Source organism: Adiantum capillus-veneris, chromosome 12 (assembly GCF_014529385.1).
Source record: "Adiantum capillus-veneris isolate H3 chromosome 12, ASM1452938v2, whole genome shotgun sequence".
Classification (NCBI taxonomy): Eukaryota; Viridiplantae; Streptophyta; class Polypodiopsida; order Polypodiales; family Pteridaceae; genus Adiantum; species Adiantum capillus-veneris.
This window is the reverse complement of record NC_140942.1, coordinates 107,752,116-107,779,973: the sequence shown is the minus strand read 5'-3', so window position 1 is coordinate 107,779,973 and position 27,858 is coordinate 107,752,116. Positions and strand designations below refer to the sequence as shown.

At 44.4% G+C, this 27,858-nt stretch overlaps 1 protein-coding gene across 4 annotated transcripts in view; it reads right to left on the bottom strand.

The window, feature by feature from the left end:
• Window positions 1–14,425, bottom strand: part of LOC147446289 (sugar transport protein 2-like) — a 30,455-nt gene extending 16,030 nt beyond the window's left edge. For all 4 annotated transcript variants that reach the window (XM_086525542.1, XM_086525541.1, XM_086525544.1 and 1 more), the window contains exons 1-5: window positions 14,276–14,425; window positions 13,388–13,707; window positions 11,736–12,026; window positions 10,680–11,021; window positions 10,098–10,271 (exon numbers count right to left, since the gene is read on the bottom strand). In XM_086525542.1, coding sequence (XP_086381668.1) covers window positions 10,098–10,271; window positions 10,680–11,021; window positions 11,736–12,026; window positions 13,388–13,707; window positions 14,276–14,405 — 1,257 coding nt within the window. In that variant the 5' untranslated portion in view covers window positions 14,406–14,425. The remainder of the gene's footprint in view (window positions 1–10,097; window positions 10,272–10,679; window positions 11,022–11,735; window positions 12,027–13,387; window positions 13,708–14,275) is intronic.
• Between the last annotated feature and the right edge of the window lie 13,433 nt (window positions 14,426–27,858).

Here is a 27,858-nt window from a genome sequence, read left to right as displayed (position 1 = left end):
CGCTCAACAGGCACCTTCTCAACAGGCACCTTCTCAACAGGACCCCAAAGGCTTCTAGCATTTTTGCTCTATAGCAGCTTGGCTAGCGTTTTTGGACAAGACACCACAGATCAGCCAGTGTTTTGCCCTTGCAGATCCCTGGCGACAAGACCACAGCAGATCAGCCTAGCGTTTTTGCATCTACAAAATCCCGGCGACAGAAACACCAATTTCAGCCCCTAGCGTTTTTGCATTTGCCAGCAACCTCAGTGTTTTGCGGATCTATCACGACAGAATCAGCCCTAGGACCAGCGTTTGCAGTTTTCAGCAGTTAGACTTCGCAGATCAAGTCTCGAACCTCATAGATCTCACCTTTCCGCAGCAATTCCTCGCCGCACGTCAGTTTCCGCAAGGTTTACAGTTTCAGCCCGGCAAACGCAGATTTAAGGATCTGCGTTTTCAGCGCATGGTCGTCGCATCATCGTCATCAACATCGTCACCGACATAGAGTCAGAATTTAGTAGATAAAAGATTGCAAATTTCAGCCCTTAGGTCGACTTCGTCATCACCATCGTCATCGTCAACATAGCCTAGACTTGCATCAGTCTCATGCATATCATTTGTACCAAATTGTGCAATCAATAGTAGACCATTCTCGCCAACGAGAGTGGGGCCTTCGGAGGATGGTTTTACAACGTCTCTGGTGTCGTATCTCTCTATCTATCAGTCTCATTCACATGCACGCATAGTGTCCATTCACTTTGTTTGTGATCATAGCATTCTCTCATTAAGAACGGAAGGCTCTACCTTCCATAAGAACAAAAGGAACCTTGAGCACAGTTCGGAGCACTCATCTTGAGCAAAGCGCAAACATTCATTCCGCTGCACCTAACATTTGGACACTACGAGTTCTTGGTGATGCCCTTTGGGTTAACCAATGCGCCCGCAACATTCATGACACTTATGGATAGTGTCTTGAAGCCGTACTTGGGCAGATTTGTCATCGTCTTTCTTGATGATATTCTAGTCTGCAGTGCTTCTGAAGAAGCACACTTACAACATCTCAGGCAGGTGTTCGAATTGTTACGAACAAATAAATTATATGCCAAGGAATCTAAGTGTGATTTTTGGCAAAGAAGAAATTCACTATCTGGAACATGTTATTTCAGCTAATGGGCTATATATGGATCAATCCAAAGTGGATACAATCCGGCAATGGCCTTCTCCTAAAAATTTGGAAGAGTTACATATTTTTTTTAGGATTTGCAGGTTTTTACCGAAGGTTTGTTAAAAATTATGCTAATATTGATATTCCCATGATGGATCAACTGAAAGGCAAAGGCAAAGCTTTTCAGTGGGGACCCGCTCAACATCACAGTTTCAATACGCTCAAGGATGCATTAGCTACAGCTCCCATACTAGCTATTGTAGATCCTTTGAAACCATTCATTTTAGAAACGGATGCCAGTGACCGTGCTATTGGAGCAGTCCTTTTACAAGACGGACGGCCAATTGCATTTGAAAGCAAGAAGCTTGATGCAGCTCAGCAAAACTACTCTGCTTATGAGCGCGAAATCTATGCAATATTGTCTGCCTTAAAAACATGGCGGCATTATTTGTATGGTGCTCAGTTTGAGATTGTGTTTGACCATGAAAGCATCAAATGGTTTCCACAACAATCGGATTTGAAGGGTCGGAAAGCCAGGCTGGCCGAGATTCTTCAGGAATATGACACCAAGCTCCTGTATCGTAAAGGTCCATACAATGTGGTGGCTGACGCTCTAAATCGTATGTCGGAGATCAATTCTCTCTTGTTGACGGAACTTCGTAATGAATTTTTGGATTCTCTCAAAGGCAAATATGAGCATGATGAAGCATATTCCAAAGTGTGGAGCCATGAAATGCGCCAGCTGGTGTTTTCATGGGTTTGTCAGGGTTCTCAGTGGAAGTATGCATCATGTGGAGCTAGTCAGAGTCGACGACGCATTGTTCGGAGTCCGAAGCGGTGAGATGATTGAAGTCGGAAGAGGAGGTGCATTTTCCCAGGTTGAGCGTCACGTGATTTGGTCAGTTTTTATAACCTCGGTTCAAGGTCTTCCTAGCATAGGGATGAGATGAGGACTATGCGGCTTGTAGCCGGAGATATGAAATCTCAGTGAGCCTTGATTGCTTGGGAGTTGGACCACTAGGTGATGTTTGGCAGGCTCTGCAAGCTGGGGAAAGTGGGCCCTTTGTGGAAGTGTTCTCAAAAAATTTTGCAAAGACCTTGAGGGCTCAAGGGACTGGGAGCTGCCACGTGGCCAAGCATATAACCCATATCCGTAGGAAGGGACCTATCCGGCAGTGGATAAAGGCCACGTTGTTGGCCCTTTTGATATTGTGTGATGGAGTGTGGGGAGCGAGAGCTCCGCAAGCTCTTGGCTATGGCGTCGGCGGCCGTGGGTGTTGTGAACAGTGGGCGGCCCAAATGGGCGCTGCGCGCGGCGCACGATGGCGATCCGTGGAGGTTTTGGCCAAGGAAGGCAACGCCAGGGGCGGCGCGCCCGCGTGAGAAAGGTGACGATGTGGCATGATTGCGTGGCTAGCCCGGTTTCACACGGGCAGTGGTCCTCATTGCAAAAGTCTTTTGAGAAGGAGGTTTTTTACCCGCCTATGAGCAACGATGGCGCCGTCGTTGCTCCCTAGGGGGAGTCCTCATGCGAGATTGATAAGAGGGAGTTCGAGCCCAATTTTCAAGAGGTCAAAAGGAGTGCCACATGGCGGCAAAAAGGCCTAAGTGCTAAAAATGTCTAGCTCTCACATAGAAAAACGTTTTTTTTGAAAACCAGGGGGTTTTTTTGGAGGCTTTTTAGACTGATCGCTCGTTTGGAGCCACAGGAATCTCACGAGGAGCACAGGCCATGGAGTCCTTGAATTCGGGCTTTAGCGGGGCTTGCCCTTTCGTGTATTTTGGTCCACACCGGTTGCAGCCATGAGGATTGTACAGTTTCTTGCGTGAATGAAGAAGAACTACGCCATTGCAGTCGAGTTTCTTGCACGGTCTCATCCCCCCTTTCCCCCTTCTCTTCTGCTCTCGTGTGTGTGCATGTCGGCATGTCGGCAAGTGTGTGCCACCCCGACGGAGTGTTGCAAAGAGAGAGAGAGAGAGAGAGAGAGAGAGAGAGAGAGAGAGAGAGAGAGAGAGAGAGAGAGAGAGAGAGAGAGAGAGAGAGAGAGAGAGAGAGAGAGAGAGTGCGTGTGGTGTTTGGAATGAGTGGGAGCGCGCAAAGGCTATTGCAGATGGGTGCGGGTTGTGTGAGTTCAGGTGTGTCTATGTGAGCGCGTGTGCGCGCAGAGTTCGATGAATCGAGCGAGTCGAAGGTGCTCGCAAAGTGGATTGGGGTGCAGTGTGTGCCCTGGGCTATAGGAGGCAACCATGTTGGCGCGCTAGGCGTGCTCCCCATTCCCCCTCTCCATCTTCTAGTGCCCCCACTGAGGAGCGCATTGTTAGCTCCCCGGTAATGTGATTGGAAGCAAGGATGTGGCAAAGCAGTGGCCCGATCTTCAGCGGAAGCGAGGATGCGGATGACTGGCTAGCAGATTATGAATTATTCCTACTGTCATTGCAGATGATAGGTGATGAAGACAAGGTGCATACGTTGCCCTTGGTGCTGCGAGGAAAAGCAAAGCTTTGGTTTGATGGTCTGCAGGCAGCAGACAAACGGGTTTGGCACAGTTTTAGAGAGCAGTTTCTGTTGCGGTTTCGTAAGGTGTTATCGATTGATGAAGTGGAAGCGCAAATCAAAGGCCTGCGGCAAGATGTGAGTGCTAATTTTGAGGTTTTTGTGGCTGAGTTCGAAGCTCGTTGGAAGCAGTTGGTGGCTGTTACGCATGTGGTTAACGGCGACTCCTTCAAATTGGAAAAGTTTTTGGCTTGTTTGCATCCTGTCGTTCGAGAAAAGGTTGATGATGAAGATCCGAAGTGCTATGTCAAAGCGGTCCACGTTGCCAGGTTAAAGAGCCGCAAGGTGAGAAGGAAAATGGAGCTTGGCTTGCTAAAGCCGGCAAATTGTGCGCCTGTTGAGGCAGCAGTGAAGTGTTTTGTGAGCCCGTCGAGGATGGTGCCGGTTGTGCGAGTTGTGGAGCCTATGGAGGTAAGGCCGATGGCCAGTTTTGCTTGTGTGGAAGTGCCTGTTTGCAGGATGCTAGTGCCAATGGTGGATGCGCTTGCCAACGAGGGCGAGCCATGTGTTGAGGAGAGCCTCTGTGTGGAAAAGATGGCAGATACCAAGTGCCAAGTGAAGCTTGAAGAGGCAGTAGAGCCTGTTCTTGTGGAGGGTTTGCTTGAGAAAGTGGCAGATTGTGGCCGAGATGCCAAGAGTTTGGATTTTGATGAAGAGAGTGTGCAGGCCAAGTTGGCAATAGCCAAGCTTTTTTGGAGCTGCTAAAGGATGTGAATACAGGTGCCGAGTTGGCCTATGGTAGTGATGGTGATGGGAGTTTGAGCTCGAGTTTGTGGGATACGGGTAGAGAGGACGAGTCCGCGTCTTATGGTGAGGAGACAGACTCCAGTGAGCTTGAGATGGTGCTGATAAAGCTGCCTTGCTATGTGCATGAAGAGGTGATGGTTGCCACTATGGCTGAGGAGCAGGTGGAAGTGCCCAAGCTTGGGGATGATGGTATACAGATAAAGGTCTTGTGTGGCACCATGCTAATGGTGATGTTGGTTAAAGTGGCCATGCAGTGGGCTTTGGTCGTGAGACAGGTGAGGAGCTTGGACAAAGAGGAAGCTGCCATGGTTGTGGAAAGTGAGCAGGTTACAAAGGATGGTCTGCAGGAGACATTGGTTGAGCCATGTGGCTCTGTTTGCATGGATGAGCTTGAGGAGCCAATGCTCGAGGCCGCCACAGGTTTGGAGTGCAATGAGATGGTGCCAGTAGAGAGGCCTTTGGGTGATGAGCAGGTGCATTTTGCCATGGATGAGGAAGAGCAGGCTGTGGATGCGGTGAAGCCATCAATGGAGGTGTGCATTGAGATGTTGAAGGCCATGCTTGTCAGTGCAGCGGTACAGTGGGCAATTCGCCAGTTACAGGAGTCCGTGGAGGGTGCCTCCACATTACATGGTTGGGAGGGAGGGTCAGGTTTGTCAGGTTTGTATGCTGATGTTGGTGGCAGTGTTGGTATGGCCGTTGGGCAAAGTGGTGAGCACGGAAGTGCTCTTTTGAATGCTTGGATGCTAGTGACTGTGTGGAGCAGTGAGGAGATGTTGGGTGCATTTTATATGCACTATTGGGTTGGTGTTTGGGAGCAGTTCTACAGAGAGCTGCAGCAGGTGGATGGTGATGGCCAATGCCAGGTGTTTGATCCTGGAGGATAATAGCAGATACTGCAGGGGGTTGGGCAACCCGCCTGATGAGCAGCAACCAGGAGCTATGTATAGGGTGTACATACAGTTTGTGGTGTGGTTTGTAGTTTTGCTCAGTGTTGGCCAGGCTATGCCATTGTGGTGTGTAGTGTGCATGCTTTTGGTTGAACATAAATGTTCAACGAGGGGGTGGGCAATGATGGTACAGCCAAATGCTGTCGACGATAGAAATGGACACAAGCGGGGCTATGTGGTCGAGCAGATGCAGGCCCAGGTGATAATGCAGCTGTGAAGTGCGGTTGCAGCTAGGTGGAAGTGGAGATGTATGCTTGATGCGGCTTTTTAGGCCGACGGTATGTTGCAGATGGCCAAACAGGGATATGGCCCTATATGCCCGAAATGATAGTTTTGTGTGCCAAAAATGTGGTGCTCGGTGTGCTTTTTGAGCAGGTCCAGACGGCTCGTCAAACGGAGCCCTGGGGCTCAAGATATTGCGGTTTAAAGCTAAAGTGTGTAGCAGATCTCCGACGGACAGGGCAGCTAGGGACAGGTGGCCTGGGCTGATGTCAGTGCATATGTGTGTAGTGCTCGAGTTGTGGAGCATGCCAGTCTTCTCGGATCGAGAATCGGAGCTGTGGATGGAAAGTTAGGGGCCATCGAAGATTTGACAGGGGTCAGTTTCGAGGCAGATGGGCCGCATTGGGAAATGCGCCAGCTGGTGTTTTCATGGGTTTGCCAGGGTTCTCGGTGGAAGTATGCATCATGTGGACCTAGTCAGAGTCGACGGCGCATTGTTCGAAGTCCGGAGCGGTGAGATGATTGAAGTCGGAAGAGGAGGTGCATTTTCCCAGGTTGAGCGTCACGTGATTTGGTCAGTTTTTATAACCTCGGTTCGAGGTCTTCCTAGCATAGGGATGAGATGAGGACTATGCGGCTTGTAGCCGGAGATATGAAATCTCAGTGAGCCTTGATTGCTTGGGAGTTGGACCACTAGGTGATGTTTGGCAGGCTCTGCAAGCTGGGGAAAGTGGGCCCTTTGTGGAAGTGTTCTCAAAAAAATTTGCAAAGACCTTGAGGGCTCAAGGGACTGGGAGCTGCCACGTGGCCAAGCATATAACCCATATGTGTAGGAAGGGACCTATCCGGCAGTGGATAAAGGCCAGGCCGTTGGGCCTTTTGATATTGTGTGATTTAGTGTGGGGAGCGAGAGCTCCGCAAGCTCTTGGCTATGGCGTCGGCGGCCGTGGGCGCTGTGAACAGTGGGCGGCCCAGATGAACACTGCGCGCGGCGCACAGTGGCGATCCGCGGAGATTTTGGCCAAGGCAGGTGGCGCCAAGGGCGGCGCGCCCGCACGGGAAAGGTGATGACGTGGCATGATTGCGTGGCTAGCCCGGTTTCACATGGGCAGTGGCCCTCGTTGCAAAAGTCTTTTGAGAAGGAGGTTTTTTACCCGCCTATGAGCAACGACGGCGCCGTCGTTGCTCCCTAGGGGGAGTCCTCATGAGAGAGTGATAAGAGGGAGTTCGAGCCCAATTTTCAAGAGGTCAAAAGGAGCGCCACATGGCGGCAAAAAGGCGTAATTGCTAAAAATGTCTAGCTCTCACATAAAAAAACGTTTTTTTTTAAAAACTAGGGGGTTTTTTTGGAGGCTTGTTGGACTGATCGCTCGTTTGGAGCCATAGGAAGCTCACGAGGAGCATAGGCCATGGAGTCCTTGAAGCCGGGCTTGAGCGGAGCTCGCCCTTTCGTGTATTTTGGTCCACGCCGGTTGCGGCGATGAGGATTGTACAGTTTCTTGCGTGAATGAAGAAGAACTACGCCATTGCAGTCAAGTTTCTTGCGCGGTCTCATCCCCCCTTTCCCCCTTCTCTTCTGCTCTCGTGTGTATGCGTGCGGGCGTGTCGGCAAGTGTGTGCCGCCCCTACGGAGTGTTGCAGAGAGAGAGAGAGAGAGAGTGCGTGTGGTGTTTTGAATGAGTTGGAGCGCGCAAAGGCTATTGCAGATGGGTGCGGGTTGTGTGAGTTCAAGTGTGTCTATGTGAGCGCGTGTGCGCGGAGAGTTTGGTGAATCGAGCGAGTCGAAGGTGCTCGCAAAGTGGATTGGGGTGCAGTGTGTGCCCTGGGCTATAGGAGGCAACCATGTTGGCGAGTTGGGCGTTCTCCCCATTCCCCCTCTCCAACGCTTTCTACCTATCCACTTGATCTTGGAATAATCTCTTCCGGATCCACTTAAGAAAAATGCTTTCTTTAGCCAAAACTAAAGCAAGCAACCATCACACGAGTGTTAGTAGGAATACCTACCTAAGTCCTTGTATCCCCAGCAACGGCGCCAATGTTGCGAGAGTGAATCACACCACCCATAAAGTGCATGTAACACAACCTAGATCAACATAATGTCAATCGAAGATACAAATGACACGAAAGACACATGGGGGAAATCTCTTTAGCTTGTCAGGCTGAGACCATCCTACACATACAACACTTTGGAAGGCCAACTAAACCACAACCTAGAATCTCACTGCTCTCACCTAGCCAAAGATGGCCTCTTGGAAACCCATGTGAACTCCACCCTAAACAATGGCACTCGTGGTGTGATGTACGCACCTAGACACACATGCATCTCTGCTCCATGGTCTCGATACTATAGATGATGTGACATCAGACATTGCCCACTCAATGCATGCACTCTCTACCCCACCTAGATTGTTTTCTTTCCTCTAGTATTTTCTAGCCGCTACTTCAAGTAGTGTTACTCTTTTACTTTATTCCTCCCTTAAGGACTTTATTTGTCCTCAATTAAAACTGCTTTTTCAGGTGCAATAACTTGTTGAACTTGGCTGTCTTCGTGTGTACTAAAAGCTGAGCAGAAAAATGTATATGAAGCTCTCTCAGATGAAACTATGCATCCCATACGATATGGCTTCACTCAAGGTCACTTAGATGACATAGTATTTTGCCGATCAAAGTATCCAAATCATAAGCATACTTGATAACACATGTGTGTGTAATCGTTTCCTTTGGTCATTACACTTATGTAGGGACTAACTGCTCTTAGATTGACGACGGAAAATGCCTCCATCATCTAAACATTCAAAATCTGAGGGACTAGGTCTATCAAGGGACCTAGATTGCCATGCACAACCCACCTTTGGACCAACCTTGTATAATACCCTTAGGTAGCCATAGCTACTTTTGAATTGCTACCAAAGTGCCTTTAATAGTCTCACTGGGCATTCTAGCTCTAACGCCTTAAGTGAGAGTCTAAGTTTATAGAACTTGTCATGCTTCCATAGCCCGAGTGAATTAGATACAATTGGCTTCACTTCTTTGTAAGCTAGTGTTCCTTTAATGCTACCATTATCTTTAGTAAGCATTCCAAATTCCTACTTATCTTTAATGGAGGGTTTGTGGTGTGGGGGTGACTTCCTCCGCCCTTTAAAAAATTAATGTCAAGTCCTCATGACCCTCTTTGTGCCAATTTTAAGAGATTGGCCCCAATTTAGGATTTGTGCACGTGGATCCTCAACCACAAGCAAGAATGCCACTTGCTTTGGTACATATGATGCAAAATTCATAGTGGAAATCCCTTGGAAGAGCTCTGTTGTGAGCTCTCTACCTTGGAGCACTCCCTAGAACTATCCACCCAACCTTAGGAATTCAATTGTTATATAATCATGGTCTATCCGTTCACACTTGGACAAACATCACCCAAGCCTACGGTGTGTGTTGTCTAAGCCTCCTCAAATCCTATGTGGACTCTGAAAGGAGTATGATCGCAAATGCATGCATGTGGTGAGAAAGAGGAGTGCAGTATGTATGGTTTGTAGTGAGATAAAGCTCACCAGCTCTTTATTTATATTTGATATAAAAATAAGACTAGTTGTGAGTTACTATAGGGGTGTGTTCGGTTGACCATACTGATCATTGCCCCAATAGACTCCACCCCCAATATCGACGTACACGGTGTGTTCTATGTGCATGCCATGCATGCTCCTTGGTCTTGATGCGATAGATGATGTATAGATAACCAAAGAGAGTTGCTTGAAAAAAAAACTATCATAACACTAGCAACGAGCACACTTTGAACCTTTAGTTTCTAAAATTACATTGTTAGTAAAGTTATAGCTCTTCTTCATCCATCTATACTATTATAAAAAGGGGAGGCATTCCGGTCTCCCCCCGCCGCCCCCCCCCCAAATCACCACCACATGTGGCGCAGCCCCCAACGCTCAATATGAGAGAGAGAGAGAGAGAGAGAGAGAGGGCCGAAGGCTGTCGGCCAGACTAGTAAGTATTATAGACAACACTATTCAAATGACTTTCTGAAAAGAGATTCACAAGGATTGAATGAGTGGATTGGATAGTTGAACATCACTCTATGAAGTTTTCATTAAGAGTTTTTATTTATTGGCTCTTCTCACCACCAAGTTTTTATCATAACATAGTATCAATTGTGCTATTTAGTAGATGAAGCTTTTCACTGAAGAGTAGCTCGCAACTGCGTCGAGCTAGAGTTTGGCAACTTGTTTATAGGAACTACAAAGTTTTTCCATAACCAATGGGATATCCATATATTTTGTAATTCATGGAGGGGAATGTTATTGGTTTCTGGAATGAATAAAGCAGTAAATACAACTAATAGTAGCATGAAGGCAGCAAAGAGTAAAAAAATGCCATACTTAAGAACACACAAGAAAGAGAGAAAGGTTTGGGCAATGATGAATTTGAAGAGCATGTTCACACAAATAGTTATACTCATTCCAACACATCGTACCTCACTGTCATATATTTCGCTCGGAATAACATATGCTAAGGGCCCTAATGAGCTTGCAAAGGTAGTTACAAACACGCACGCCAATATCACTTGCGCTATCCCCTCACCATGGCCTAGGTATTGCCCTGTTTTTGCTCCTTTTAGCCCTAGTGCAAATATAATTGCCACAATCACCTGCAATAATAGTCATTTAGTCATTTACATGCCTTGTTCTATCGAAATATGATATGAGAATAAATGTAAGTTGCAACATGCATTGAACATGTCATTTTAATTATAATAGATCCACATACATGTTCAAGCATTGTGTATGTGTCTGTGTGTGTGTGTGTGTGTGTGTGTGTGTGTGTGCGCGCGCACGCGTGCGCGCACGTGTGCATGTGCGTACATATATACTATACAAAGAAGCAAGTATGCATATAAAGACTTATACTATTTTGGCATCCATACACCTGTATGTATCTATTTGCACCAAAAAAGAATGTTCTATGAAGATCTATTTGCATTTTGGTACCTTTTTTAACACCAAAGTTGCTAACAATATCAATGCAAAAATGCAAGTACACAAAAGGGAAATCTTACCATAGTCAGGAAAAATGTGACAGCTCCCCCAAGTAGTAACTTTATTCTACCAATGCGGTCTACACAAAAGAGTGCGATAAAAATCCCCAAAAGGGATGCACCTCCAGTGATAATAGCAAAATAGAGGGCAACATTGTCGGTGAAGCCAGCCATTTTGAAGATGAAAACCCCATAGAAAGCTATGGCATCAATTCCGGAAACTTGTTGAAAAAATGGTATTGCCATTCCTATGACTAGTTGTGGCACTTTGGATTTAGTCATGAATAATCTCTCAAAAGCATTCTTATCAAGCTTCTCTTGGACAGTGATGGCTTGCAACAAACCTTGATATTCTCCATCAACCTTTTTACAAATACAAACAATTAAGAGTAATCAATTTGTGTTGCTGCGGGCGGGGGGAGGGGGGGTATTCTTTGTTGCTATTCCTCTCTATAATGCACACATTAGGAAATTGTTTAGCATCACCACCTCTCAAAAATACAAAAATTGGAGGGAAAGAGAGGATTAGCATCCATTGTTTATATGCATGATTTGCTTTAACAATATTGGTTTGAGCCATTTTGACACATGATGTTGGCTTAAATATTCATTAAAAGCACCCCCATTTTATAGAATTGTAAGCAAGTGTCAAAAACTCTATATGTAGTCATATTTCTAAAATGAAGTTGAGAGATTCATCAATTGCAAAACTCATCACAAAAAATGGCTTGCCCTTTCTTCCTTGAGTGAAAAGTACACAATACAATGGAAATTTTGGGAGAGAGAGAGAGAGAAAGAGAGATTTGTCATTGTGCACTTGTGCTGATTTATGCGGAAACTTGTGACATTCGAAATAAAAGCACACAAGCGGCTTGCAAAGCTATGGGCAAAGCTAGAACACATCAAAAAATTTGTAGCAAAATATTAGTAGACAACCATTTCTTTGTTTGATAGATCAAAAGTAGAAATACACATAAATTGCACACACACATGCACAAAGTGTCACCCCTATTTCATTTTAAGGGCTCAGAGAGAGAGAGAGAGAGAGAGAGAGAGAGAGAGAGAGAGAGAGAGAACCTCCTTATGACCTCTTAAAATGGCCAATACATCTCTTGCCTTGATGTAATGGCCTCGTTGGATGAGGCTTGTTGGTGTTTCAAAGAAGAAGAAAATAAAGAGTGTAAAAGCAAGGGCTGGAGCTCCCAAGATCCCTAGTGAGATGCGCCAACCCCATGGATGCACAGTATTTGCAAAGTAGTTTACGACATTAGCACTTAGTATCCCGCACGTCAAATACAATCCGGAAATGTAGTTCATTGCACCTCTTGAATGTGGGGGTGATATTTCTGATATATAGATAGGCACGACCTTCACCCAGATTAAAGAAGTGTTAGAAAAACTTTTACTAATATTTTAAAAAAATGCTACTTCATTCGAGCGAAACATTATACAAAATTGTACCTTTCTCAAATATTAATGAATATTAAGTGGTGTAAATAAACCTGGCCATGGAAAGGAAGCTTCATACTGCCTTCATTTTCCATCAGTTTCGGATTTTTGGAGTACCACTGAATATTCCTAATTGGATGAGATTGCCTAAGTATCAACAGTGTGGATTTCACTTTATTGCTTTAAATATGTATATTGTTTGCTTGTATAACGCAACTCCATAAGCTTCAAATCTTCGCCGTTGATTCTTCCTATTTCCTTCCACGTGATGTTGCTTCCATAAGTATAATGTATATCCAAGCAATCCATTGGCAAGGAAATCTATGGCAAATGCATGTCTCATGGTCTTTAAGGTCCTAATGGCAAATCTTCTAAGGTGATAGGGGCCCTTGGGCCATATGATTACAAGTAAAATGAGACGACTTTCAATGCATGTCATTATGTGGCTAATTGTTCCTATCCGTTTGCAAATGGTCGAATTTATATTAAGGATACCTTCTAATGGTGATACGGGCCCTTGGGCTATATGATTACTAGTAAAATGAGATCACTTTCAATGCATGTTAATTGTTTGTATCTGTTTGCAAATGGTCAAATTAATACCAGCTTGGGATTGATAATGCTAGTTCCAAGCTCTTTAAGAAACATATGTGACCCAATAAACATGTTTGAATTGAAACATTTGCTCATTGAGAATTTAAAGGATTTCATAGAGTGCATTACAACATGAAGTACCCTAAGCAATGGTTATTGAAGTTCCCGAACGAAAGCCCAACGATGGAGACTCAATAGACTTCCTACCCTGCAATGCTAAATTTCTTCCCTGTAAGAGCTTAGTAGAATGTCTACAATGGATTTAGTGATCCAAATAATCTCAAAGAGGTCACTTGTGAGAGCCGATATGCCAAATGCAACGAAGGGAGTGAGCATTAAATCGCTTACGTTAAGATATAATCAAACATAGTAGCATCTATGTCAAGAATGATGTTTTATGCAAAGCACTTCTTTAAAAACTAGCTTCTCAAATACCCCTTGCCATTCCAAAGAGGATTTAATAAGAACAAATTGCGGCATCCATCGAGCACAACCACAACCAAACCCATACGCAAGCCAAGAGCAATGCCTTGCATGATGTAGTTTCTCAAACATGCACCACCTGCCATTCTACTACATACAAACTCCTTAAATCTATGTTTTTTTGCAATAGTAAGCATAAGCTCAAAGACAACATGATAAACTAAAAGCAATTCAAAAGAGAATAGCACGCACAAATAAAGTACCTGAGTGGAGAAGCCAAGGCCACAACCAAGCAAGGCTCTACCAGACAAAAGCATTTGGATGTTGAGAGCACAAGTGCTAAGAAGGGTGCCCGCCATAAACAAGAGGCCAGCGATCAGCATACTAGGCTTGCGCCCATACCGGCTTGACACAAAGGAGGCTACAAGGGCGGCAAAGAAGGCGCCAAGGTAAAGACTTGATGCAAAGAGCTGAAATGCTTCGTTTCGATACCGGCAATACACATCCTGTTTTGCATTTTTCTTTTGCTTCAGCACCCCCGGATAGAATTTTTGTAGAAAATCATCCATTATACCAATTCCACCTATACACAATACTTACAAAAATCAGATGCTTGAGCTTAGTTCGATGCCAAGGCAAGCCTGTGGCTCGAATTGTCTCACTACTGTGTAAAACCATAAGCAATTTTAACTACAAAACACATAAGGAGTCCAAATCACCACTCCTCTTTACCTGTTGTAAGACTAAGACTATGCATAACTAGCCATTGAAAAAAAGGTTTAGCAATTTTTCTCTCATTCAAAAGTCTTAAAGAGCCTAGCTCACAAGAGCTTTCAAACAAATTGCTAAAGTAATTCTCACATTGTGACTTACCACAACATCATGAGCTTAGGTGAGGGAGGCATTGTGTACCTAGCTAGGTGTAGTGGGGGGCAGGGGATTGCCTGTGCGGTGGGCGGACCTGTGGCCCCCTGCCCTTAATCGCACCTAGCTAGGTAGGCAGTGCCTCACGAGCGGAAGCTAGTGATGTTAGACAGTACATGCAAACAATAAGAAAGAGCCCATTTTGCTACATGAGAAAATGTCTTGTTTATAGTTGCTATCATACACAGACATCCATGAAGAAAGCAGAGAGAAAGATATGAGTTTACCGGCAACGACGAGGTCGTATCCATAGATGAAGCTTGCAGTGGCTGCCATGAGGCAGCAAAGTAGGACATGACGGGTAAGCCTTGCCTCAGAGGCAGATGAAGGCGAAAGAGGGGTGGCAGCCATGTTCATCAGCTTGTGCTCTTCTGGTGGTGGTCGGAAGGGGCCTTTAAGCACGAGCTGCGTATGGGCCTTGCGAAGGGCACACAGTGGACGCTACTTTGTGCGGGAATGTAATAATCCTGTGGGCCTCTCTCTATGCAACACGAATGGAACACTTCGACTATATTCTTGTTCCGCACCACAAGAAGTTTTGGAATAATTCCCAACATTGTGACTTACCTCAACATCATGAGCTTCTCTGAGGGAGGACAATTGGGGGTAGGGGACCGCCGGCCCGGTGGGGGGGGCTGGCGGTCCCCTACCCCAATTGTACCTAGCTAGGTATGCGGTGCCTCCCGAACAAAAACTCATGATGTTATGCATTGTATGAAAAACACTTAAAAAGACTGTGTTTTCCTTCATGAGAAAATTTCTATATCTTCTTATGGCACTATGTCCACACTATGTCACCCCAATACTAAGGTCCTTTTGCAACTCTGGAGAACCAAAACTACCCACACGTGTTGCTCACCCAATGCATAGCTTCTTTTTAAGTGGCATTCGTGGGATGATGATGTTTTGCAATATCACAACGGCACATCCTTCCTCTATGTGTGTTGTTGTGTGCAAGGCCAGGGGGTCACGGACTACGGCCAGGCGGCCGGGCTAGAAAATGTGGACAGGGGATCCGTATAGGGCAAGAGGCTAGGAGCCTGCCTATATAATGGGAGGTTAGGAGGAGGATCTCAAGGTCTAGCACCGCTAGTCTTATATTGGTATCAGAGCCGCTATTTTGGGATACAAGGCGTGGAGAGCCGTTCACTTCTTTTGCATGTTCATGCAAGGAAAGGGGAACCGAACACATCTCGCAGGCGGGCATGGTCGCTTACCAGGGAGAGTCGAAGGCACTTGAAGCCGCGGGATCTGACCCTATCGAGGGGAGTGAGTAGCGGCAAGGTCGGCCGCTTGGGTTCAGAAGGTGCGCGCGGGGGAGCTGGGCAGAATCCGTCACGCGAGCAGAAGCTGTAGAGCCACAGAGCTCTCTCTCTCTCTCTCTCTCTTCTTTGCACTCGGAGCTTCAGCTCCCATCACCAACCCTTGAATTCTTTTGGCCTCACCATATTTGGCCGCCCAAAGCCTTATGGCAAACCCAAATTAAATCCTTAGGGCAAGTGCCCATGGTGGTCGCAGCTTCTCCTTTGCTTCGAGGGCGTACTGGGCCACCATCGGCAAAGGGCCGGGTCTTTTTCAGCAATCATCAGTCGACAATTCCTTGCATAAATTTGGTACATTTCAAAATTTTGCCAATTGGATACAATGTCCATAGAGCCGTTGCACTAAAGAAATCAACATTTGCAGTGCGTCAAGGTTAATTTGCGACGGCTTTAAGGTTTTCAAACAAGTATCCAACATCACTTGTCTTTTTCAGAAGATCGAATCGACTACGACGTGTTCAACGGTGTAAGTGAACAGGTGGAATTATGGGCTGACAAAGCTTTGACGAACAAAAGTAATTAGCACGGCTAATTCTCCCCCTTTGCGGTAGTATCGTAGTATGCACCGAAGTATACTACGGCTACGATATTGTTTTTCAAATCAAGGTATTCTTCTTTCTCTTTCTTACACTGCACGGTGTTGCCATGGATTCGGATATTAATATGACCTTTGATTTCGAGCATCATACGCCTGATCCTTCCCATGATGGCTCGCAGCCGGATACTCTCACGGAGGGTGCCCACGACGCTACGGGAGGTGATAACGCTTATGAATTGCTCGATATTCAGGAATTTCGCGCACTTCAAACAAGCATCTCAGTAATGGAAACAAATTTTGCATCTCTAAATGAAAATGTCACTAAATTATCCACGTTAGTGACACAATTTATGCAGCAGCAGGCCAAGGACCCTGTTGACACATACATGCATGAGCACGTTGCCGATTAGGGGCAAGGCCCTTCTGATCATGGACAAGGTCCATCTCCGGACTCTTTGCACTCTCTCATTGCAAAGGAGGTGGACGAGTTGTTGAAAAACACCAAGCAACCGACTTTTAAGGGAGAGGATCGAGATCGCAATAAGGATGCAATGAATATCTTTCTCAGCAAGTGGGATGGAATTCACGCCTTACGGCGTACTCCGGATGCAGTCAGAGCACTGCAGACAAGTCTGACTCTGGAAGGCAAGGCCTACAAATGGTAGATGTCTCTCAAGGAGAAGAATATTATACCACAGAGTTGGGCAGCCTTTGAGGCTATATTTCTAAAAGAATTTTTGCCTACGAATGAGTGTGCGCGTCTGTCGCACATGTCAATGCAAGGAACTTGCCAATACACTGTGTGCGAGCCACAGATGGCTCCAAGCACGCAACTAGCCTAAACTAGTAAGCTCAAAGAAGACGATGATGTGTCAGTCACCACTTTACGCTTGCTGTCGTGGAGCATTCCTCGCCGCGAAGAAGAGGGAGACGCCGCTACGCCGTGCTCAACCGCCTCGCCGCCGTCGTGCCGCCACAATGCTCGATCGCACTCTCTCTCTCTCTCTCTCTCTCTCTCTCTCTCTCTCTCTCTCTCTCACACACACACACACACACACACACACAATACACACACACGCGTGCGCATACACACACACACAAGGAGATGAAGAAGAAGAAGATGGAGATGGAGCAAGAGCACTCTTCAATTGCACAAATGAGAGAATGAGTGAATTTTAGGTTTGGCTGACTTTTATATGAGCTCACCCCATTCACACTTGAGCGCCCATGCTTAGCCAACTAATCCCTTGAATGTTCTAGTTAGAGTGCGCCTCTCATCGGCGATCACTCTTACCCTTTTCCTATTGGAACGACAAGCCCGGTACCTTACTCTACCAAATAAATAATACGGCGTCCGTCTTAGGTGATAGGAATGTGCGTGAGGGTTAACCCTTCCTGATGTAGATTCCATCCTCGGAAGCTATTGAGTTGAAGCTCGTTCATTGAGGTGGAAGAGTATTTGAGATGAATGTTCTTAGCCTTCTTCAGTCATTGCAAAATCAAACAACATTGGCACAGTAATTGCATTCTCACAGTAATTGGAAGAGTATTTGAGATGAATGTCCTTAGCCTTCTTCAGTCACTACAAAATCAAACAACATTGGCACAGTAATTGCATTCTCATATGCAATTAAAAAGCATATACAGTTGTAGGCAGACAATTTGATTGGTAACAAAAATTTAAACCATTTGTCAGCAATAAACATTAAATTGCAATATAATCAAACGCATAAACAGTTGGGAAGGTAAAAAACTAAACAAGTTCGGGGTCGCTAATTTAACGATCGAAAAGCACTAAAGATCAATTATTAATACCATGGGTAAGCTTCTCAATTTTCTTTGGTCAATTAAGTTGTTTAATCGCGAGAGTCAAGTATTTCATGTCCGAGGGTTGACTAGAGGCTTTAGCTAGAAGACCTTGTAGTTAAGCTACGATAAAAGGAATTGCTCATGAAATCATCGCCTGACTTATTTCCTTTTCTTTGACCCCCCAAAGTCTTTTCACATTGTTTCAATTTTGATGTGTGTGCTTATTTTGTATGCCTTGGGTTTTGTGCTTTTCAAGGAAAAGCGTCCACACTGGGAACCTCTAGGGCTCTAGGACCATAGGCGATACATGTGAGTGAAGTACCAAATCAAGCTGAGATTTCTCTTCCAGCTTAAGATTTTACATTCTGGCACTTTGATTTTTTTGTTTGTTCGTTTTCAGCATTTTAATTTTGTAACTTTGGGGGTCATATACCCTCCCCAAGCTCATCACATTAGTAAACTCCCTTCATAATACTTAAGCTAAAGGTCAATAAGGACTAAGCCCACTAGAAAGCTCTAGTACATTGCACACAATGCTGCCTAAATCGGATTAAGAACCTAAGTAACCATTGATAATTAGGAAGGCATTCCCCATGATATTAAGAGAAGATCTCTAACGCCTAGCTTGGTCAAACTAGCTTAGTTAGACTGCTTGATTTTCAAACCTAGACAAGTGATTATGACAAAAAATTACATTGAATTTAATGTTTAATACTAAGCAAATGTGTTGAATATTATGCTACCAATCACAATTAAAGTAGACAAACATGGATGCAAAAAGATAAGGGGCAATGCTAATGGACAAGAAACACCTGTTTGTGTTGATGGTCGTGCTTGATTTGAAGTGTGAACGAGAGAAAGATTCCATGAAGTTCCAAATCCTAACAACAGCAACACATTCCTGTACACACTAGGAAACACAAAGAATACCTCTAGGAGGCACATCAGTGGGAAAAGGTACCAACGCTTATTGAACACAACAAAAAAACATAAGGAACCCTAACCTAATTATTTGCACTCCCCCTAGAGAGTCAAGGGAATAGGATATTGTAGAGATTGGGGGGAAAACCCTAAGGCTAAACCCCTATCCTTGTCGTCGATAAAAACAAAGTCATCATCCGTGAGACCATATGTGCCATCCGTATAATCATGTAAATCTTCTTCTTCATCAGAGGCACCAATGTTTACTAAGAAGGTCACTAGATGCCTATAGTCACTTGGTCAAAAGGATAGGCTTGTGCAATGGGAGTTACACTCTCTACTAAGTATGGATTAGTCGTGGTCAAGAGACGTATCAGCCATTCTAACTCCTCGAAATTCCTCTCACATGCTAGCATACCTACCAAATCCCATTCACACGCAAGCACCGGAAAGACCATGTGAAACATTTGTGAAAAGTAACGAGGGTAGCTCTCACCCAAGGCAGACGTGGATGACTCTAGCGTACTAGCCATATCTGTACAAGCAAATAGATGATGGTTAGAGTGCAAATATTACAAGGGTCGTGTTCTTGTGCATAATGTGTTTTTATTATTTTGTGTTATGGCTCTTGCTCATTTTACTTTTTTATCTTGTTTTTGTGAGTATAAGGCTATATACATTCCCTAAGATTGGAGATTGAGAGGTCAGGGAGGAAGGTTGAGAGGGAAGCAAGTGAATGATGGATGTCAGCAAACACTCCTCCCTTCCTTGGGTAGATCATATCTTTTGGAATGATGTCGTCACCCTTTGAAACCAGTTGTTCCAAGTTGTTACAGGTGAAGGCTTTAACCAATATTTTTCGACCGCCGTATGCGTTTCATCTAGTTGCAAGGGTGGTAAGGTACTCTCCCATGATTTTATTTGCAACATTGTTGTAGGTAGTGAACTTACAACGGGAGGTGCAAACTCTTTCTTGCTTGTATGGATATGTTGTGTCGAAGCTTCTATTTCTGTATAGGAACTACATGAAGAGCAAGAAGCTTCATTTGATTTCCCTGTTCCTGAGCTAGGTGTAACAACTCGTTCTTTCTTTGGTACCCAAACTAGCTCTGGAGCAGGTATGTAGCATTCCGTGATTTTTTCCTTTCCGCGATCTTCAATTTGTTTTGGAGCCACAGGATTGAGCTCACATGGGCCCGTTGACAAGTAAGAGCACAATTTACGTTTTGGCACCCAGATTTGATCATTTCCTTCATAGTAGCCTTGGGCTTTCAATAGTTTTTTAGGAATCCAACGCAACGTTTCTTTATATTTCTTGGGGCGAATGGGACCTCTCTTACCAGGCTCCTGTCTTTTAGCACTGCTATGGTTGCTAAAGAAGCTTTAGGGACCCACTTGTATGTTTTCTTTGTTATATTGGGATGGGTCTTGTGTGTCTCAAGCTTTATTTCAACTACATCAAATGAAGCTCTAGAGTTGTGATATGGAGACATATGGTTCAACCTCTAATGTTTTGGGTTCTATTTTCTTAAGAGGCAATATCTCAGGGACTATGGCTTGAGTGGCAGGGCTAAGAGTTGGTTTCTGTGTTGTGACACCCCATGTCCCCCAATCAATAGTGCATTTGGTGGCTATCATCCACATGCGTCTTAGGTTTATATTACCCTCCATAGTTCCAACAGGCATTACCAAAAAGTCTTGAGCTACAACCCCATTGTCATAACTGATAAAAGTGTGTCAGATTCCAAAAACCGCAGTTCCAAAACTACCTTTGGTGTAATTTTGGAAATGTTTCTTATGTGGTGTCGCATGGAATGAAGCCCCAGGACTTGGATAATACTCTCAGATAGAGGTGGCTTCCCTAACTGACACCACACCCCATATGATAGCAAATTATATTTAGCACCCGTGTCCAATAAGGCGTTATATAGCACTTTTCTATAGGTGCTATTTAGCTCAATAGGGTATCGTAGAGGTGTGTCAGAGTCCAACCAATCCTCGTCGATTTCAATGTGGAATTCATGTGTGACTCCAAGGTTAGCCTCTCGTGTTGTCACTCCTTAGCCTCAGCTTGAGTTTGTATCTTCTTCAATTCTGTTTGTGCCTTGGCTGCCTTTTTTGTATGGATGGCACGTAGCTCCTCTTGGCTTAAAGGATCATAGTATCTTTTAAATTTGCTCCCATTGAGGAATCCAATGGTTTCAACTCCATCAAGAGTCTCCACACAAATGGTTCCTTGTGGGGTGATCTCACATACTCTATATGGTCCTTTTCCCGCATATTTTAACTTTTTCTTTTCGTTACGCACTCCATATATAAGGACTTTATCATCAACATTGATATCTTTGTTCTTTAGATGACGGCAAACCATTTCTTCCTCCTATTTTTCTCCACAAGTGCATTTTGCAGCACTAATTGCCTCTCTTTATCTAGCCTTTCAAGGATATATAATCACTCAACTAAGGGTTACCATCCCAACCTTCTTGAGAAGCTACTCGAAGACTAGGAACAACAAACTCCCATGGCATAACCCCTTCTTGGCCATACACCATCTTAAATGGTGTGCAGTTAATGGAAACTTTGTACGCAGTACGATAAGCCCATAGAGCTGATGTAAACTTTAAATCCCAATCTGTGCAATGAGCTTCCACCGTTTTGGTCAAGATAGAGATTAAGGTCTTGTTGGTGCTCTCAGCTTGGCCATTTGCTGTGGATAATAAGGTGTGGACTTATGGTGAGCTATCATAAAGTTGGTAGTGATTTCTTTCATTACTCCATTTATAAAATGAGTACCATCGTCACTCACAATCTCAAAGGGACAACCAAATCTTGTAATAATTTTCTCAAAGAGAAACTTGGCAGTTGACCTCGCATGGGCCTTACGTGCCACCCTGGCTTCCGCCCACTTTGTCACATAGTCAGTGGCAATGATAATATATCAAGATTGAGTGCTACGAGCTGCCGGACTAATTGGGCCTACAAAGTCCAAACCCCATTTTTCAAATGGTCGAGTCACTTTAACAGGATGTAAGGGCATCCTATCCTCTCGTTGTGTGATCTTGTAACGTTGGCATTCATCACATCTTTTTGCAAAAAGTGATGCATCCTTGAATAAGGTAGGCCACCAATAGCCTGATTGCAACACCTTTCTAGTTGTTAGTTCCCCTAAGAAATGTCCTCCGACTATACCCATGTGGGCTTCTTGCAGTATGTATAAATACTCATCCTCCGGGCTCAACGTTTAAGAATAGCATCCTTCCCTAGCCTGTACAGAGTTTCTACAATGAGAGAGTAAGGTTCACGTTCTTTTAATAGTTTTTGAGCTATGTCTTTACGAAGCTCTTTGGGTGGAAAACCATTAACTAGAAAGTTCACAATCTTCTCACTCCATTCAGGTATGGTTTCTACTAGGAAAAGAGAAGTATCGGGCAACTCATCATCGACTCCAGTAGGGGCTTCACCATTGGGTATGCGAGACAAATGATCCACCATGACATGTCTTTTACCAGGTCTCACCACAATGGTAAAATCAAACTCAAGGAGAATTAACAACCATCATATAATTCTTCCCGTGGAACAAGGTTTATTTACTAGATACAACAAGGCTTGATGATCAACATAGAACACAAACTTGTTGGCCAGAAGGTAGTAGCAAAATTTCTTCACTGCATAAATCATACCTAAACCTTCTCGGTCTGTAGTGGTGTAGTTTCTCTCGGCATCATTCAATTGACGACTTGCAAAGCTAATGGGGTAGTCCAGTTTATGTTCTCCTAGTTGAGCTAGAACACACCCAATAGCAAAGTTCGATGCATCAATATGCACATGGAAAATTACATTCCAATCAGGCACTCGTACAATAGGAGCACTAGTCAAGGTCTTTTTCAATGACTCATAAGCGTGGTCACACTCCGCAGTCCATTGGAACTCAATAAGAAGCTTGTACAAAGGACGAGCTATCTCGGCAAAGTTTAAAATAAACCGTTGGTAATAACCAACATGGCCCATGAACTTTTGAACTCCTTTATAGTTTGTAGGTGGTGGCAATTTAGCAATGGCTTTAATTTTGCTCTCATCTATGAAAATCCCATTTTTAGACACTATATGTCCTAAAATGACTCCATGTTTAACCCAAAATTGGCATTTGAAAGGGTTTAAGGAGATGCGATACAATTTACACTTCTCAAACACTTTTCGTAAGCATGATAGATGTTCTTTCCAAGAGGAATAAACACAAAGGTCATCTAAGAAAGCTTCACAAAACTCCCTCAAATATTCTCTAAAAGCAGTGTTTATTAATTTTTGAAAGGTAGCAGGGGCATTGGTTAAGCCAAAAGCCATAACACAAAATGCGAACACTTCAAATTCGGTTATAAAGGCTGTTTTAGCTTGGTCCTCCAGTGCAATTGTGATTTGATTGTAGCCAGAGTACCCATCTAAAAAGCTATAAGCTTCCTTCCCTACAACTCTTTCAAGCACATGTTCTGAATATGGCAAGGGGTAATGGTCCCTCCTAGTGGCGGCATTGACCTTCTTGAGATCCACGCACACTCTGAGTTTCCCATTCTTTTTTGGCACAATCACTATTGGAGACACCCATTCTGATGCTCAATAGGGTACATGAATCCGCATTCCACAAGCCTTTCAATCTCTTCTTGAACGATTTTTGCATATTTAGGATTCATTGGGTAGGGTCGTTGCTGAACTGGTTTAGCCATGCTATTCATGGGGATTGTGTGTTGCACCACAGAAGGTAGAACACCTTTCATATCATGATATGTCCAGGAAAATATATCCGTGAATTCCTTGAGAAGTTCTTTAAGTACACACTCCTCAGTCTCTGTCAGATCTTGGGCAATGAAAACAGGTTTGGACTCTTCTCTTGGGTCTGATAACTCTATTTCCTTAACTATCGTTGGACCGTCATAGACTCCATTGCTCCCATCGATAGGTTTTCTTTGAGCCTTTGTATACACAACCTTACGTTCCTCTGTGGTATAGGATTTGAAATGTTTAGGTGCAGGGTGTAAGTTTGTGGGGTCCTATTGTTCTGTGGACTGTGATTTCACTTCCGATTCCTTTTGTTGTTGAGCTAACTCTCGATTTTGTCGTCTCCTTAGGGTACGGCCCAATTTTGGCTTCTCTGTAGCCTCTAGTTGTGCGATGTCAATGGGTTGTGGACTACACCACATAACGCTTTGAAGGTATTCACCCCAGTTATCTACCAACCTTCGATGAGCATCACATGCCCCTATATAATTAAGCCATTCTGTGGTAGATTTCTTTTCATTTATTCTAGCATGCATATTTGCTCAATATCGTCGCCTCTTATATCTCTTACTCTTCTTGTCTAATTTTCGATTACAACCGATCTCTAGTGAAGAGTCACTAGATGAATCACTTCTTGTGTCTTCTGCTCCCTTGGATAGATTGTCAGCTAGGGGTACCACTGGGCCCTGAATGGTTTGTCCCCACATTTTCACTAAGCTTAAACTCAGATTCTTCCTCCTCAGAGTCAATTTCAATTGATGATTCTGACCCCAAATCGTGTGGGCTATAGTCTAGTGAGGCGCTACTGGTTCCATTGCCAGTCAAACTTTCATCTTGTAGGTCATCAGAAGCTATATGCATTGCTTCTAGCATATTTATGGGTACGAGTGGGGGCATTTCAGCCCCCTCAGGTGTTAGCCAGGTCATCCCCCTATTTCCCCAAGTGTCTATGGTTGCTGCTAGGTGGACCCAATCCACATTGTCCGGCTCAGTCATCCCAGGTAGTACATCCATATAAGGAGAATCTTCCCCAACATCAGTGTTCGCTTTACACGTGTAACAATACTACAATGGGGCCGAGTGAACTGTGGTGTCAGATCTATGATCAATTATAAACATGTTCCTAGAGGATGTGCTCGACTAGTCACAAGATCCACTCGAATGACAGAATCTTGGAACTGCAACTAGACATGGTTTTTAGACCAGTCATGCACCATTTTTGCTTCCCTTTTGAAAGGACGTCCTAAGATCATCTCCGATGCCATAGTGTGTTTGGAGAAATCCATAACAATGAAGGTAATCCTTATTTTATGTCCAAAGACCTTGATCTTGAGATCTTCTAGCATCCCAATAGGTTTAACAATAGACCTATTGGCCATCTTCGCTACTATGGTTGTGGTCGCAAGGTGAGGCCTTCCCATAGTTTCCAAGCAATTTTTAGTCACAATGCTAACCCCAACGCCACCATCAAGGATTCCCTTCACAGTTAATCCCTTCATAGTGATTGGTAGGGTCGCATTGGATTCATCACCCTCAAAGTATTGTCCCAACTTGTTAACGGGTATTTCTATAACAAGGTTCTCATTTAGGTTGGGTTGTGGATCTAAGTGTTCCTCCTCTATTCGCATCTCCCCAGCTACATCCATCTGTGCAAATTGTGGTAGCCCAAACTTTAGTTCTCCATTGAGGAAGGCTCAAAGAGTTGAGACTAGCTCAGGGTCTTTATATAGTTTGGACATGATGGTGGTTCTAACTTCTGTAGACATGAAATCCATCAATTTGGCAATGTTTACGACACCTTTTGGACTTCAGACCCTTGACGTGGGGAAGATGGGATCTCCATTTCTTCAATAGGATCAGGTAGTCCCTCTGTAAACATTCTTTTCATCAAGTCCACTTTCCCATGACTTTAAATCACTTTCTTCTTGGATGACACTAGGTATGGCTAAGGGTCTATGGACTTGGTGAGGTTGTTGTTGCGTAGGGAACACGGTGTCTGTAATTTGGATTTGCCTAGGTGCTGGTTCTAGATCCCTTTGGGTATCTTCTACCAAAATCCTTAATTGCTTGACTTGCTCAATCTCCTTTGTAGGGTTTGGATAAGTTCCTATCTTCTTCTTGGATCCTGGTCATTGTGGCTCATGAAGATCTTCCTTGTTGGTTTCTATCTTAGTGGTCGTTTTGGTCTCCATGGTTTCACCTGAATCAGAATCCTCTTCAATGTCGTTCATATATACGGGGTCGTCACCAATCCCTATGTTGGTCTTTGAATTGGGGTCTGACTTCGCTGCTTTTTGTGATCTCTTCCTTCGTGTTTTCTTCTTTTTCTGAGATTGGACAATTGATGTCGTGTCTCTTTCCTCAAGAACATAATTTTATTTTTGGAGCATCGATCATGTGAGTACGTTTACTGGTACCACAGGTGTACTTTGTGATGGCTCCTTGGTAACCTTAATCAAGTTTAATGGCGTGATCTTCGGTGCATTTGGATTATTTGGACGTTGGGCAATCAAATGATCTATGCCACATTGATTACACATGAGTATCAGCATTGTAGACGTGCTCGCTTGATTGGTTTGCATTAGTGTGGCGTTCTTTTGTAGCCTAATAGGACACTCGGCCACATGATGTGGACCTCCACACTCATAGCATTGAAGAGGTGGTCTCTTAGCAGTGTAATTGATATTTTGGCCTCTTGCGGCAAGAGCAGCTACCTGATAGACAAGTTTGACTTGTCCCCAATAGTCCTCCATGTAGTATTGTGGAGTTTCTTCAAGCACATCCATCCCATAGGCAATATTACGATCTATATCTTCCTCACAGCCTTCCAAACAAGCAATGGATGACTCACAACCCACTTGATTCACATAAGTGATTCTCGGATGTGGTGGTTGCGGTCCTAGCACTGGAGGTGGTAAGGGTGTTGTTTGAACAACATTTTGGGCCTTAGGGACCATGTGTTGTGCTATTTGTTCAAGAGGTGGGGCTGCCATCAATGCAGGCACTCGAGGTGTGTCTGTCCATGCTAAGGTTGGCCTATTGGCCATCGCGCGCTTAAATACTATGCAATCCTTAGCTTGATGACCATACCTCCCACAGGCATTGTAGTTCCCATTGAATTTTACTCTAAAAGTAGGGCATTCACTGGTCCTATGCGGTCCATATCATATTGAGCACCTTTTTTGCTCCCTTCTTGGATACATATGATTTTTTTGTGGAGCACGATTGTCTCTAAGACTCTCTTGAATAGCCTTGGTGAGATATGCTAAAGTCATCTCAGATATCTTTGGCTCCTTAGCAATAGGCTTTAGGGTCATTGGCTGATGCCCTGATGCTTGCGAGCTAATAGATTTAGGCTCAACAGACACTCTTTCTCCTTGAATCATTAAATTATCCTCCAATTGGATCGCATTGGTGGTGACTGCTTCCCAAGTGGTGATACCTCTAATGACTAGGACATTATGAATATCCTCATGTCGTAACCCCCTAATGAATCTATCAAGCAATTGATTATTATTGAAGCACTCATTTGGATTACAACGAGAATTCAAATGCTTCAAGCGACTAATAAAGTCTCTCACCGACTCTCCTTCCTCTCGTTGGGCTTTCTGGAGCTGAGAGGCTACACTCCAAAGCACTCCCTCTCGTATGTATTCTTTCAAGAATAGTCTCCTAAGAGTAGGGTAAATCATTTTTTCTTCCACCCTTAGGGTTCTATACCAATCCCTTGCCTTCCCACTTAAGGTTAAGCTTAAAGCATTATCTTATGCAGGTCATTGTGTTCTCCTAGAGAATCGCATATTTGTTCAAACACTTCGATATGCTTTCTCACATCCCCGTCTCCACTAAATTTTTGTGTGAGCTTGGCTATTTGTACTACCTTAATTCTAGGCTCTCTATCAGGCGTGTTACGCATATTCTCAGCAATAGATCGACCAATAGCTTGAGCAAATGTTGCCAAGTCACCTGAGTGAGCAGGCACCGTGGGTGAAGGTACTCCAGAGACTACATGTGGAGTAGGTATTGGCATTGGGCTTGGCGCATAGGAAGCCCTTGGATTCCACGTTTGGTACGGTGTTGTGCCATATGGTGGCCCAATCTTCATATGTGTGTCCCTAGGCATAGCAGACGTCGGATGTGACATGCTAATGCTAGCCGGTATAGTCCCATGGAAATAAGAGCTTGGGTATTGTGGTTGTGGAGCATAGGTAGTTGAAACAATGGGAGGGGTAGGGATTACATGAGTGCGATGACCCATAGGTGCATATGATTGGTACACACTTGTAGGTACTATTGCAAGCATTGAGCTACCATGTAGTGGTGCTTTACTAACAAATGAGATCCATGGCGTGTTTCTAGGCATGCCCATCATTGGTAGGCATGGTAGCCGTGGTGTCATCAAGGGAAATATGAGCTAGACTTGGAAAGGTAAAGCTATCACTTGTGGGCT